The 14,172-nt window shown below is 32.3% G+C and overlaps 1 protein-coding gene and 1 pseudogene across 1 annotated transcript in view; both read left to right on the plus strand.

Moving 5' to 3' along the window:
* The window catches only part of ADGRL2 (adhesion G protein-coupled receptor L2), a 180,719-nt gene that overhangs the window by 21,196 nt on the left and 145,351 nt on the right, over positions 1-14,172 (plus strand). Inside the window, exon 2 of the mRNA XM_025052092.1 lies at positions 12,656-12,828. Coding sequence (XP_024907860.1) covers positions 12,756-12,828 — 73 coding nt within the window. The 5' untranslated portion in view covers positions 12,656-12,755. The remainder of the gene's footprint in view (positions 1-12,655; positions 12,829-14,172) is intronic.
* LOC112486044 lies at positions 10,523-10,640 on the plus strand (annotated as a pseudogene).

Here is a 14,172-nt window from a genome sequence, read left to right on the forward strand (position 1 = left end):
CTTTTTTATTTAAAGTCGAATTTATCAGGTTTTTTAAATATAGTTTTATATAAGTTCATGTTGCATGATCCTTTTAAGAAGTTTTAAATTATTTTTAATATTTTAAATTATAAGTTGTTTTTGTAGACACTATTAAATTTTCAAGTATTTTTAAGAGATTATTCTGTTAGAATTTAGTTGGACCTGAGTTGCAGGTTTAGTTTCTTAATTGTGGACTTGTCTGCTTCCTCACTCTTATAATGAGGAGGCTCAGTTTTTAAAACTGAGGTTTTTAAAACTCTTCTCGAGAGGGGTTTATTTGACTCTTATAAATGATAAAAATGATAATGTATTTTATGCCAAACAGTGATGTTAAACTTCCTGAAAAATAGCCATTTTTATTTTCTGTGTTTTAATTTGGCATTTCTCAATATTTAATTAAACATTTAATTTAAAAAAATAGTCTGAAGTATGAAAAAAATTCCTTGAAAATCTATTTTAGGCAATCTCTTAAGTTTGTTTCCAGTTCTTAAAAAAGTATATTTCAGTTTTACACTTCAGTTTCTGAATTCCATTCACTTTTCTTTATCCTTTCGTTATTGTGTTTGCTACTTCCTATAGTTTATTCATTCAGTCCTTTCCTCTCACTCTCTTCTTCCTATTTATCTACCTTCCTTTCTGTCAAAAATATTTCTTATGTGCTCTTTGCCAGGCATTATGCAAGAGTGCCTGGCATTGAGGGTATAGATGTGAAAGCCATGGTTTCTGTTCAGTTTGCTCACAAGAATTTGAAAATCATACTTGAGATACTTTATGATAGTGCTAGGCACATTATACTTTGGACATAGTGGCAGTTTTTCCCTGGTGTGTGTGGTAGAGATTTAGAGAAGGGGAGGGACTAGATAGTCAGGTGGTGGGCCTAAACTGAGTCTTGGAAAAGGAATTGTAGTTGGCCAAGGAGCAGGTGGCAGAGGGATTCCAGGCAGAAGGAACAGCATAAGTATGCCAACAAAGTTACAGAGATGAGGGTAAGCCTCTTACGGTCCAAAAATCGAATTACCTCAAGCTTAGATGTTAGCTAAAAAAGAAATACATTAAACATTATTATAATTTTCCAGAAATTTGGTCAGTTTATTATATATTCACTGTATTAATCACCAGGATATTACACTACTCATCAGAATCAAGATTGAAGCGATGAGCAAAAGCCATGGTCCATATGGAGCACTTATTCTCTTAATTACATTAAAATAATTTGTAACGTTATTTGTGCCCTTGGCCTATTTCCTTATCTTTTGCATCGTTCTATTGCTTGTAATATCAGTCTCAGTGCCTTGAACTAAGTATGTTTCCTGAAAATTTTTTTGCTTTGTTTTAAAGAGAGATATGTTGAAGAAAGATAAATATTGAAGATTTAGACAAGAGATTTTTAAATAGTTCAAAGCTTAATTGAAGAGGAATCATAAGGTAACCGAATAACAACTACCATACAAATGATACATAGATAATCACCATAAGAATTTGCAGAAGGAAAGGTTTTTTTCAGCTTGAGGTGGTCAGGTTGGCTTTTTGGAATGGATGGTTTTTAAACCTATCAAGTCTCTAAAGAATTTTTGGAAAGAAGGGAAATGCTTTCATTGTGGCTAAAAAAATCTTGAGTAAAAGTCAATTTGAAAGACATATTTAGAATTACTGAGCAAAACAGTTTGACAGAAACAAAGAGATGGATTAAGTATTTTTCAAGTTAGATCTCTGGATTCTTTTCCCAGTTTTGCTTTTTACCACTTTTTTTTTTTTTTACACTTTCTCTTTTTACCATGTATCCCCCAATTGTAATTTCTCTGTTGTTAAAATAGAGATATTACATTTGTTGTGGTAATTACAATGAGATAATAATATATATACTCGTGGGAAAAATATAAGATCAGTCAGTTTAGAGATCTGCCTTTGTGAAGTCACAATCCCAAGTATTTTCTTTGTCTTACATATAAAGCGATCTCTAGGATTGGTTCCAGTTTTGCACATTTTTATGTTTTAGAGTGAAATTAAGAAGATTAGTCTAATGGAGGCTGGCAAGCTGGATGGATGGTGAGAAATCAGCCATGAGAGTTTTGCAGAAGTTTAAAAAGAGGTTAGTGTGGAGGGAGCGAAAGGAATGAGAGGGGATTAAGACATTTCAGAAAAAGAATCAATAAAACAGTGAGTGAATGTATACCACCTTAACATGAAATACCTTTTCTATTAGCAGAGCTATATTTTACCCAAACTTAAAATGAATAATGCTTCAGAGGATTCTTGGTTCTAAGAACTCTAGTTAGAGACAGAGCTAATTTCATTTATGTGTGTTTAGATCTACATGCACACTTGTGCACATTCAGCAAGCTTGGTTTAAAGAAAATCTGTTACTTTATAGGAGATGTGATTTTTTTCTTTTACCATTTCACACTAATGTTTTTCTTTGTTATTTTAAGTCACCAATTGAATATGTATATAATTCACACTTAATCAGTATATTGGTCTAGAAGGTTTTCTAGGAGACTAATAATAGAGTAGAGGCTTCTTTAATACATATGACTATATAAAACATTATTAATGTTAACAGATGTTGCACTTTAATCCCCTAGAATGATTGTTTGGTACCAGCAGGAGATTTATTAAGCCTGAATTGTGTGAAATTGTGTGTGCATAAGCTGCTACTTAGATTGTAAAAACGCTATTGAAAACTGTTAAAGTTTTAGCTATAATTGGCAGAGAAGTATTAACTGTGCTAAAAGAAGTATGTGTGTATGGTTGGCCCATGTGCTTTAACCTTTTTATCATTTATCTTCTTGTATTAATGTCACTGAATTATTAATTCATGAGCCAGGGTGGGAAGTGTGAAGGCACTATTTAAATATGTGTGGCAAATTTATCCTTATCGCTTAGAGACATGAAAAAAAGTCATTTTGTGTTATCTGTAAAATGGAAAAGGACGTTTTAAAATTTCATTTACAGTAATCTACTTCACTTCCAGTAAAACACCTAGATTATTACTACCATAATACGATGCTCTTATTAAAAATTTGTAACCTTCTCCACTCTTTTGTTTTATATGTAAAAGTGATAGAAAGGTTTAGCCTTCATGTATTTTCATGTGATACCTATTAATCGTAGCTTAGAAATGTTATTCTGTGGTATGTTACAGCATGACTATTTAATTTTAAGAAACGTTAGATTGCAGAAAATAAAAATATTTACTCTAATAGTAATAAAGTATTTTGATTGGGGAGAGTCTAGATGTAGGGAATTGAAAAGCTCCAGAAATACTTATTCTATAAGAAATGTGTGCATTTATTGTGACTATAATTTTTTGGAATAAGATTGGTGATTTTGGCCTTGTAGAATTTTAGCTTTATAGCAGACATTCAACAAATTAGAATTCAGCAGTTTTCTGTTAAACACAGTGAGGAACTGGGCTGTATCCAGTATTTCATATGGGTGAGTAGCAATGGTGACAAGCTTCAGGAGTTTGAAGCCACTTTTACCAAGTTTTTTGAAACCCTCATACTAATGGTAGAATACCTCAGAGGTCTTGTCCAAACATCGTTACTTTTTCAGTCTTCCGTTACTGACTGTTTAGATTGGTTTTACATTTTTTCCTGCCAAACAAAGTAGTAAGATAGGTTATTGTGGTAATGTCCTTTATTTTCTTTTCTGGAGTTTCTCCCTAAACACTCTAAGCTGCACATATGAGTCTGTTACACATATACTGAAACACTAACTTGTTTTAGTCAGTATAATGCTGCTTTATTTTGTTTTTCTCATTCTAGCATAGTTAATTTAACTTTACATTAGCATTTAAATTAATTTCTTAAAATAACAGACTAAAGTTGATTTGATTATTTTGGCAGACATTGGTGGTTATTGGTCAGTTCATTACTTGCCTGAACTGCATTCATTTCTTTATCTTGTGTCTGTTCCTCTAGAGCAGGGGTTGGCAAACTATCCCTGGTGGGCTGTTTTTGTAGTCAAGTTTACTGGAACACAGCCATGCTCATTCATTACTCATTGTCTGTGGTGGGTTTTGTGTTACAATGACAGAGTCGTATAGTAGTGACAGACTGTATAGTTCTTAAAGCCTAAAATATTTACTGTCTAGTTCTTTATAGAAAAAGTTTACTGATCCCTGCTCTCTAATACCAGTCTGCATACTTCCTTGCTTCTCATCTTCCCAAACATATGGAATACTATTTGTAGTTTTTAGCTTAAGAGATTTGAAGAATCACCGGTTATTATCATTGGTAATTATTATTAAGCACAACTTTATGCTTTTATTTGTGGAGTAGCAACAGGGGATATATTTTCCTCAGATTTCTGAGTTGAAAAATTTTAAAAAATTATTGAAACATTTAAAAAAATAGCATTACTCTTTTAACAAGTAAGAGAGTCTTGGCAAATAATTCAATGTGTGGATAATTCAATTCAGTTTTTCCCAGGTTTTTAATAACCTTCGTTTCTTTTTATTAAACATCACCGTTTTATAACATCACTACTTTAATGTTGTTTGAAATTTTAAGAGATTAATAAATTATATTTTAAAGTTGAAAGACCCTCTTCTAAAAACCACATACCTCCTCCACTCCATTATTGAGTAGTTAAGTAGCACTAACATGTAAAACTTGATATATTTTAATTTTTTAATGAACTAAATGAAGGTTTTGTTTTTAATTTTTTAATATTTCACAACTATTCAAAATGACTCAGTCATTATTGTTTCTTATAGTTCTGTCCATGAATATTTCTCTTGCCTTCTCATTTGTCTCCTAACGCTATCGGAATCAGCCATGCCAACCACATAGAATCCTACTTTGCCACTGGAAGAGTCTGTTTTTTTCATTCATTTAGACTACAACTTTATTTCTCATAATGTTAATTAAGTTAATTTTCAGAAATAATTGACATATTCCTCTTCTCTACAACTCAATAAAATGCTGTTATACTGAGTGTTGCTTGTAGATACAAGTATATATGGTATGGAATGTAAGGCTTGATGGAGATTGGTCCTGGGTAAGGCACAGGGATTTCCTCTTCCTGGAAGAAGCCCACAGTGTCATCCTGCTTTTTGATTGTATGTAGTTTTCTCACAGAAGCAGAGTGTGCAACATGTGAGCTGAATAAGCCTCAGATTATTATATTATGGCCACCAATGTAATATAATTTGTAAGTAGGTTTAAAAAAAATTTCAGAAATGGTAACTTCTTTACATGTAATTTTAAAATTAAATTTATTAGGATCATTGCTGAGACATTTTGATAGAAGAGATAAGCCCATAGTGAAACATACTGCAATAACCCCTAAAAATCTTCCTTTAGGTTACTTTAGATGGATTTAGAACCATAAACCTGTAATTGGAGTTATAGGGAAAATAATGGACTAGTAGATTTATTGTGTATTTCTACCCTTGTATATAATTGTTGAACTTGAAGCATAGATGTTTGTGAATTGTCCAAACCCTTACAGTGGTAGGTTAAGCTGATATTCTAGAGAGTGCTCCTGATTTCAGTCTTGGACTCTTTTCATCAAGATGGCATTAGCTGATCTAGGTGTTCATCTCAAGGGAAACACAGGTCCAGAAACTGCTTTTATTTCTCTTCTCATTATTTTTGTACAAATTCACTTATTACCATTAAGTTTTTGGGAATTTAGCAATTATTCATATTTGGGGTCTTTGTAATTTTCTTGTGTGTTTAATTCCTAGAAGATTATTAATTTTTTGAAGATGTCAAGCATATTTTAATCTGTTTTATAATCCTTTAGAACCTAACACAGGAACAACTAATATATAAGATAAAAATAATAAGCAAAGACGTAACACTCATTTCAGTACTCAATATCAAAAATATGTAGAATATAATCACTAGATATTCACTGACTTAAACTGACATACGTGCAGTTATGATTAATATCTATTTTAGAAGTAAGAATTGCAAGTTTAAATGACACTATGTATCTGGACATAGTTTGTAAATGAGTTCTATCATTTATTACAAAAGGCAATATGCTATATACTTAAAATTTTCAACTTCTTACTGAAAACTTCTTATAGTTAATTTTTTTTGTATTTTTAAGATCATTTGACATATTTTGCTCAGATTATCTCATTACTTCTAAGAAATCTTTGGTGATGATATTGATGATTTAATATAGAACAGATCCTGGGTCATTGTTATTTCATTTAGTGGTTGTATATATAGACCAAGAGGGAACATGAATATTGATTCAGGGAATGGCTAGTAAAAATGATACATGAACAAAGGATCCAGTGCAGTGAACCAAACATAAGATATCATCTTTGGAGCAACAATGGATTTTTTTCTTTTCTATTTGTCTGAACAGTGATTAGTTCATTCATTAGGTACAATCAGTGATTAGGTGAAAATTCTCGACTTCATGTCTCATCGTCATAAGAAGAAGGGTGAGTACAGCACAATATGATATTTTGTGAGAGATCACAGTCACAGAAATTTTTATGATTCATAAATTAAACTTTATCATAGGTGGTATGTATGTATAAGAAAAAACGTAGTATATATAGTACTTTTCCAAGTTTCAGGCATCCATAAGTTGGGGGGAGTCTTAGAACATATTCCTCTGTGGATAAAAGGGACTACTATAAATAGCTTTGATTGAAATTCAGACTCTGCCACCTGCTAGTGGAGTTACTTTTTCTTTCTAAACCTCATATTTCTGACCTTTATAATACTGACATCATAAGGATTAGCGATATGTGTCTAATATAGTATTTCACACATAATAGGCACTCGGGAAATATTTTTAGCCATAGTACCCATGATTTGTATTCAACTCAAAAAACTGCATAAGAATTCCAGAGTATGGAAAAGTTAAAGGGCAATATAATGTCTTAGAGCTGGAGAGGACTGCCATTTAAAAATAGCTCTCCCTTTCCCCCAAGTGTAGAAAAAAACTAACTTCTATGTCGTAGGTATGTTATAATTTTAATAATAAATAATATATTTTAAATGAATGGATTTTTGAGTTGTTTTTTAGTAGAAAATTTTGGAGGATGCTATCAAGTTTTTATGGTATACAAAGTAATATTTTGAACTAGGCATGTAGCTTTTTTAAGTTTATGTCCAGTCATAAAATGTTCCCTGCATTGGTTTGAAATGACAGCCATTTGTTTTTATTATTTCAACTGGAAGGATTTTAATGAAGAGAATGGCAGACTGCCCTGCATTGTGCCTCTAGTTTCTACAACTACAAGCCTCTTTTGCATGCTCAGCAAGACTCCTAGATATTACTGCAGTAACAGATGTAATTTACTAGGAGCATTCCTGAATTTCCTGAACTCTTTTCCTTTCTGCTCCTCCACTAAGCCCTCTCATAGGAGAATTTATCCTTCACAACAAAGAAGTTTCAGTAAAGGGTAAGATCAATAATGAATGGTAAGGGGACTTTAGCATAAATAGTTCGATTAAACTACGCTAGACTTGATACCAGTGTCCGCAGAAATGAAACGGATAAAGAGGGTAGCAACTGGTGGTTGGCCACATGGTTTTAAAATCTCTATCTTCATTCCCAGCCCCAACCCTATCCTCATGAGGTTAAAGAAAATAAGCAAATGCAAAGAACATTGAATGTCTGGAGCTAAAAAAGGCTTTGGAATTAGTGATAGCAAAGGTTTTGCTTAGACAACTTACTGAAAGAAAACTCTCAAGGGAGTTGATGTTTTCTCCTGTGTTAATAAGGAGGGGAAATTGTGGCCTGTTAGGACCGCACATAAGAAGATATTTCTGAAAAATGAACCACCCTGATGAAGTTTAGCTAAATTGAAATGCAACTAATTTGTTTTCCATTTTCTAAGCCTTTGCGTGGAGACAGAGTGGGATTGATATTATTTTTGTTTTAGTTTTGGTAAAATATAGAAAAGCAGCTTTCTTTTGCTAGTAAATTCTGTCCTATCATGATTATGATTTTTATAGCACAAATAAGATCAGAAGGACTGACTTTGCACAGCCATCTTTAGCTTTCATTCAGAGTTGACATACATGCAGTGCATAGAATTTTAGGTGTACCCAAAGCATTAATGTTTCATTTTATACAGCATCGGTGCATAATAACAAGGAGGAGTAACTCTGGTAGGTCTAATGCTTGGATGGCTCTTCCCTTTCCCTGTTCTCATGCTTATGGTTTTGGGTTTAATATCCATTGCTCCAGCAGGTCAGTGTCCATGAATAGAAATCAAAGATAAAGCTTTAGATACGAATCTTTATGATGGCTTTGCTCGTAATAGAATATCAACCTTCATTAACCACTTTTAGACAATTTTAAATTATCTTTTCTTCTCACTAATTTGAAGCCTTTTTATCTTCTTCTTTTATTGATGTTTCACAAATGGTTTTTATTTTTTCTATTTTTGCTAATTTTAAGGTTAAATGTGATTTCTTGGTAATGTTACATAAATTTACGATAATAAAACTGATTAGTGGTGTTTTCTTAATTTTTCTGACAGTTTAAGGCACGAGATGTTTAATGTACATCATAAATATATGCAGGTTACTGTCTGAAAGACTACAGCTAACTGAACGTTTTAAATAGTGTATAAAACATCAAGAACTGTTAGGATATAAACAGTGCTGAGGCATATTCCTGGAAGTCATTGTTCAGCTTTGGAAGATTTAGTAGTAATGATGCATTAATTGACTTTTTACATGACAGAGTAATAGGATACTTAGATAAAAAAAAAAAAATCTTGACAGAGGTTTGGTAGAAAATGGCATGTATGGTTTATAGAAACGAGATTAGGTTGAAATTGTTTGAATCTTATTTGAGGGATAAGAGAAAGTAGGAGGAGGCTGTACATTATAAGTGGCTTTGATTTTTTTTAAAAATCATATTTGTAGTTTAAGGAGAAATGTCTGTTTCTGTTTTTATTAAGAAACGACTGTTCCTTAGCATTAGGAGGGGTTTCGTCTTTGCACTGTGCCTTTTTTACTCCCAATTCCTCCTTGAAAGGAAATTTAATAGTCTTTTTCTGATTTTGTTTCTTCTTTTTGTTTTGCATTGTGAAAAGCTTTTCCTGAGCTTCATTTTGTGGGTCATTATAGAGTTCGAAGGAAGAGTGTTAACTGTAAACGTTTATGCGTCTGAGTATCCTTTGGCTCGAGTTTGATTTAGGAGCAATGTTTTCTTGGGATTAGTTTCACCATGTTTGATTATTTATTCCTTCTATCCTTAGCTGATTGTGGTTTGCTAAGTATTTCAATTTTCATTAATGTGTTTTTAAATGGAAGATTGTTTTTAATTTGGATCACAACAGTAAAATCTTTTGACTTGGTTTTCAAAATTGCATTTAAAGATTGAGCTTTTGAAAATAATTGTATTTGATGTGAAAATGATTGCATATCAGTTGTAGAATGAGAAAAATAAATTTGATATTCTTTTTACTTACAGCAGAGGGAGATGGACAGACTTCAGCTTTATTTGCATAAAAGAAGCAATGATTTTATTACATTCCAGAACCAGTGCTGTTTGTTAGAAATCATTTATACTGTCTCATAATTGACTAGAACATACTTTTAAAATTGTTTCACATTTAAACCTTAAGAATATACTGAAATTTTACTGTAGTCAAAATCTGTTCATAAAATACTCTGGCCTGGCCAGAGACCACAAAAAAGATCCTGGTTGTGCGGTTTCCTCCTTCTTTTCCTCTCACTAACAGAGGTTTTCCTATCTTGGCAGCTGTTTCCTACAAGGCAGTCATCGGTCCCTGATTTCTTCCTTCCCTTTCTTCCCACAAACAAGGACTCTTTCAAAGAGCGGATGACTGAAGACAGACTGGTCTTGGATCGCTTTAAGAAAGTGGAAATGTGTTCAAGAGTTGTGCATGTGGGCAAGCGGCCTGTATGCAATTAGTTATTGAAATGAAAGTACTCATTACAACTCAAACGTGGACAGTCAGAATTCTTTGCTTGAATCTCAGGCATTCTAAAGGCTCACTTATTTTTATTTGTAGTAATGAATATACCTCATTCACACATTAAAATTATTCTAATTTCTTCCCAGATCATTGAACAGTCTATAGGTTATAAGAAATTGTTGATTGATGAACCTTTTCAATGTGACAGGCCATGACATTATCTGACTTCTCTCTCTTTATACTTTCCATAAAATAGCTTGCAGTCTTAAGGCAGGGCCTTTGCCACAGCAGTTGTAAACTGCATGTTTACTTTTGGTTTTGTCTTTTGAATAGTGTTTGGAAAGTTCATAGTGAAAAATGAATAGAGACAGTTAGCCAGTTTTGCAGGGTTGTGTGCCATGTGTCTCTATCACATTAATTTTTGATGTATTATTTTTTAAAAATATATTTTGCATTCAGAAGAGGAAGCTTGTTCTCCCCTTTGTTTTTGTCCTATTTCTTTGGACAGAGAAGCATCTGAAATGTTCTCAGAACTGGGTAATATCAATTTGACTCTCCTAATCATGATACCTTGTTGTCTTCAGAGGTTCCAGAGAGAGCTGAAAAAATTGGGCTGTTGTTGTCAATGGCCATGCCACCCTGAACAGCCTGATCCTGTTCCAATCTCAGAAGTTAAGGAGGGTTGGGCCTGGTTAGTACTTGGATGGGAGACCACATAGAAGAACGGGTGCTATAGGCGTAAAAAATAAAAAAATAAGGAATTGTGAGCTGACAAGGTCCTTGTAATCTGTGAAGTCAACCAAGGGGGTTGCCTTGCCTAAAAAAAAAAAATCAGGCTGATGTTGGGTTATGGGGAAGCATTTTTATCTCTGAAACTATAGGCATAATGAAACAAACTTCTTACTACAGAAACATCTTGCTAGTTTCATCTGTGATTTTATGATCTTTAAACACTAGCTAATAGCTTCCGATTAATTTCTTACATTCTTTTCGGTGTGTTTGTTGGTTCAGAAAGATAGTGACTTTATAGTGTGGTAAGTGTTCCAAACCATTTAGAATCTGACCGCTTATCCATTGAAATTACATTATCGGGAACTGGTAATAAAATATAGTGAACTTCTAATAGACTTACATGTGATACATGAAGCATGTAGCAAATGCAGAGTAACTCAGATAATGTAAAATAGATAACTCAGTGTTATCTAGGAATTTTTTTTCCCTAAACTTTATGCTTCAGTGACAGCATCTAAATTATTTGAGGTTTGTTTTTTTTTTTTTTTTTGAATTACAGACACAACCTCAGAATGGAGTTTATTTCCCTCACTGCTCCACTTTCAAAAACTTTTATTTGCAGCAGGTCAGGAAGCTTAAGAAAACTTGGCAAGATAATTACTTAGAAGAAAATAATAGGAAATTAATATAAAGAAAGGGTTAAAATGTCCCTTAAAAGAAAAAAAGAAATATGTAATTTCTTGGCTCTTAGAAGCTAGACAAGGAGGCTAGATATATTTGGGAACTGCCTGCATTTTTTGTGTATTATAAGTCTCTTATTTACTCTGATTCCTCATGTTACCCTAGAAAGAAGTAAAAACACTTCTGTAGAACCCAACAAGTGAACTGGTCTCATGTGATTCTAGGAAATGAGAAGTACTGACTGAGTCACATTCCTGAAGTTTTTGTATCCTCTCCAGTTGTAGAACTGGATTCTTAAGGGCGTGTCAAAATTAGACTTGGCTCTAGGTTTTATGTTCTTTGCCATTCCTCCCCCAGTTTCTTTTTTTTTTCTTTTTTCTTTTTTAAATAGAGATGTAACCTTGGAGATAAAATCATCATGTTCTGGAGTTTTTACTTGTGTCCAGTTAATGGACCAACCTACTCACAGATGTAGATTTGATCTTAGAATGTTATACCTTGCTATAAGAAAAAACAGTATACGAAAATCTTAAATTTTAAAATGAAGTAATTCAGAGACTTGACTATTATTAACCATTTCATTATATCTCAACTGTATCTTGCAAGACAACAGGATAAAATAGTAGGTAATACTGCTGTTATTACTAGAAACAAACCAAAAAAAGTAAGTATTTATAAAATTCTGTTAGAGGTATTAGGTATTAAAGCTAGTACAGGTGACCCTTAAACAATGTAGAGGTTGGGGCACCAACCCCCACACAGTTGAAAAATCTGCAAATAACTTTGACTGCCCCCCAAACTTAAAGTTGTCCATCGATATCTGTGGGGATTGGTTTCAGGAGCCCCGTGGATGCCAAAATCACAGAGACTCAGGTCCCTTCTATAAATTGGAGTAGATCAGTGCATACAGTTGGCCTTTTGCTTCCGTGGACTCCCAACAGTGGATCAAAATTAGTGCAGGTATTTATTGATATTAAGTAGACTCTCACATTTCAAACCTGTGTTGTTCAAGAGTCAACTATGCTTTGATAAACTAACATGGCATATTGAGCAACAGATGTATTATTCTAGAATGACTTTGTAAGCTTTTCAAAGAAAAATTCATCATTAGGAATTTATATAATTATGTAAATTCTTATGTTCTAGTTGTCTGTAAGTGTTTTTTGGGCTCTGATATGGGGCTCATATCCAGTGTATAGATGAAAAAAATATATACCTTTTTAAAAAAAAAAATATTTAGAAGAGTGAGGGAATGAAGGGAAGGAAAGAGAATTATTATTTTTGTAGATTTTATAATGCAGCATGACCATAGAGTAAATGATGGATTTGTTTGTTTTTCAGATATGAAGATCAATGATGCAGATTGCTGGGTTCGATGAAGCTGGGCATATATAACTAGATTCATTAAGGAATACAAAGAAAATATTTAACAGGATCAATAATGGTGTCTTCTGGTTGCAGAATGCGAAGTCTGTGGTTTATCATTATAATCAGCTTCTTACCGAATACAGAAGGTAAGATGCAATTTAAATTTTATTTTTTATATCCAGGAGAACTTAAACTATGTGATCTCATTTATATAGAAGTGGCTAGAATTAGCTAGAATAATGCCAACTGTTTAGAAATATGTGTTAAAAAGATTTTCTGAGTGTTGAATTCTGTTTTTGGTAATTGAATTATTTTCATTACACAGCTGTAACAAAGTGCTAGAAGTCTGAACTTACATTTTACATAAATTTATAAATATAATCATTGTAAATAATCCTGAGAGAAGTAAATGAAAGCTTTCTTTTGATATATATTTTATATTTATTGACTAAATTTATTCTAGTAAAATTGAAACTATTTTGTGGCAACTCTTTTACTTCAGTTTTAGTTTTGTCTACTTCTTAAGGGTGGTCATAGTTCAAAAAATACAAATTATTGCATATTCTGGAAGATCTTATTTTTTATAGTGCTTATCTGTACCTTTTTGAAGATAGATCTGGTTTTTAAAGAATTAAAAAGATGTAATAAAATAATTTGTACCATCATTTATTAATTACTGTATGGATTTCCTGGTATTCATTATTTCTTTAGTCTTACATGTTATTTCCATGTGAAAATAACACCCTTCCACGTGCTTTTTACAGAGTAGGTTAAAATTAATATGGAGCTAAGATGTCTTACTATTATAGTTGATAGTGGTAGCTGTTCTATTTGACATGAAAATACATTAACTTGTAAAATCTGTAAAGAATATAAAATGTGAGAAATGCATATAAAACAAAATGGATATTTTGGTCTCAATTAAATATTCTTGAAGAAAGCATTTTAGAATTTTAAAATTGGTTTTATGTGTATTTTTAAGTGATCACGTTTATACCTATTAATGAAATGCTAGGTAGAGAGAGGCCTACTGTCAGCTAATAGATAGAAGCAAGCTTATTATTCCAATGTATTTGTGATAAGTTTCATAATGTTAACATTTTAATTTTGCCCAAAGAATTTTGTTTGAATTGCTCGGTCCAAAATTGTTTCATTATTTTCTCCTCGCCCTCCCAGTTCTCTACTTTCAATATGTTGATATAACTCAATAATGTTATTCAAAAAAATAACAAATTTAGGAATATTTTAAAATAAGTATTTCTATATTCAGAAAAGTAAATAATCACTTGGATTGAAGTCACGTGAAAGTTATAAATAGGTTAATGTTTTATTTTTAGAAAATGTTGCTCTTTGCATCAGAATTAAGATACATCAAATCTAACATTAAAATGTAATATGTCTGAATGAATATAGTATCCTAATGATACTATTGGATTGTTATGAAAATCTTGTGTGTAGTCTGTAATTTTGCATCTGTTTTTTTGGGAGGA

This window comes from Pteropus alecto, unplaced genomic scaffold, assembly GCF_000325575.1.
Source record: "Pteropus alecto unplaced genomic scaffold, ASM32557v1 scaffold25, whole genome shotgun sequence".
In the NCBI taxonomy this organism is placed as follows: Eukaryota; Metazoa; Chordata; class Mammalia; order Chiroptera; family Pteropodidae; genus Pteropus; species Pteropus alecto.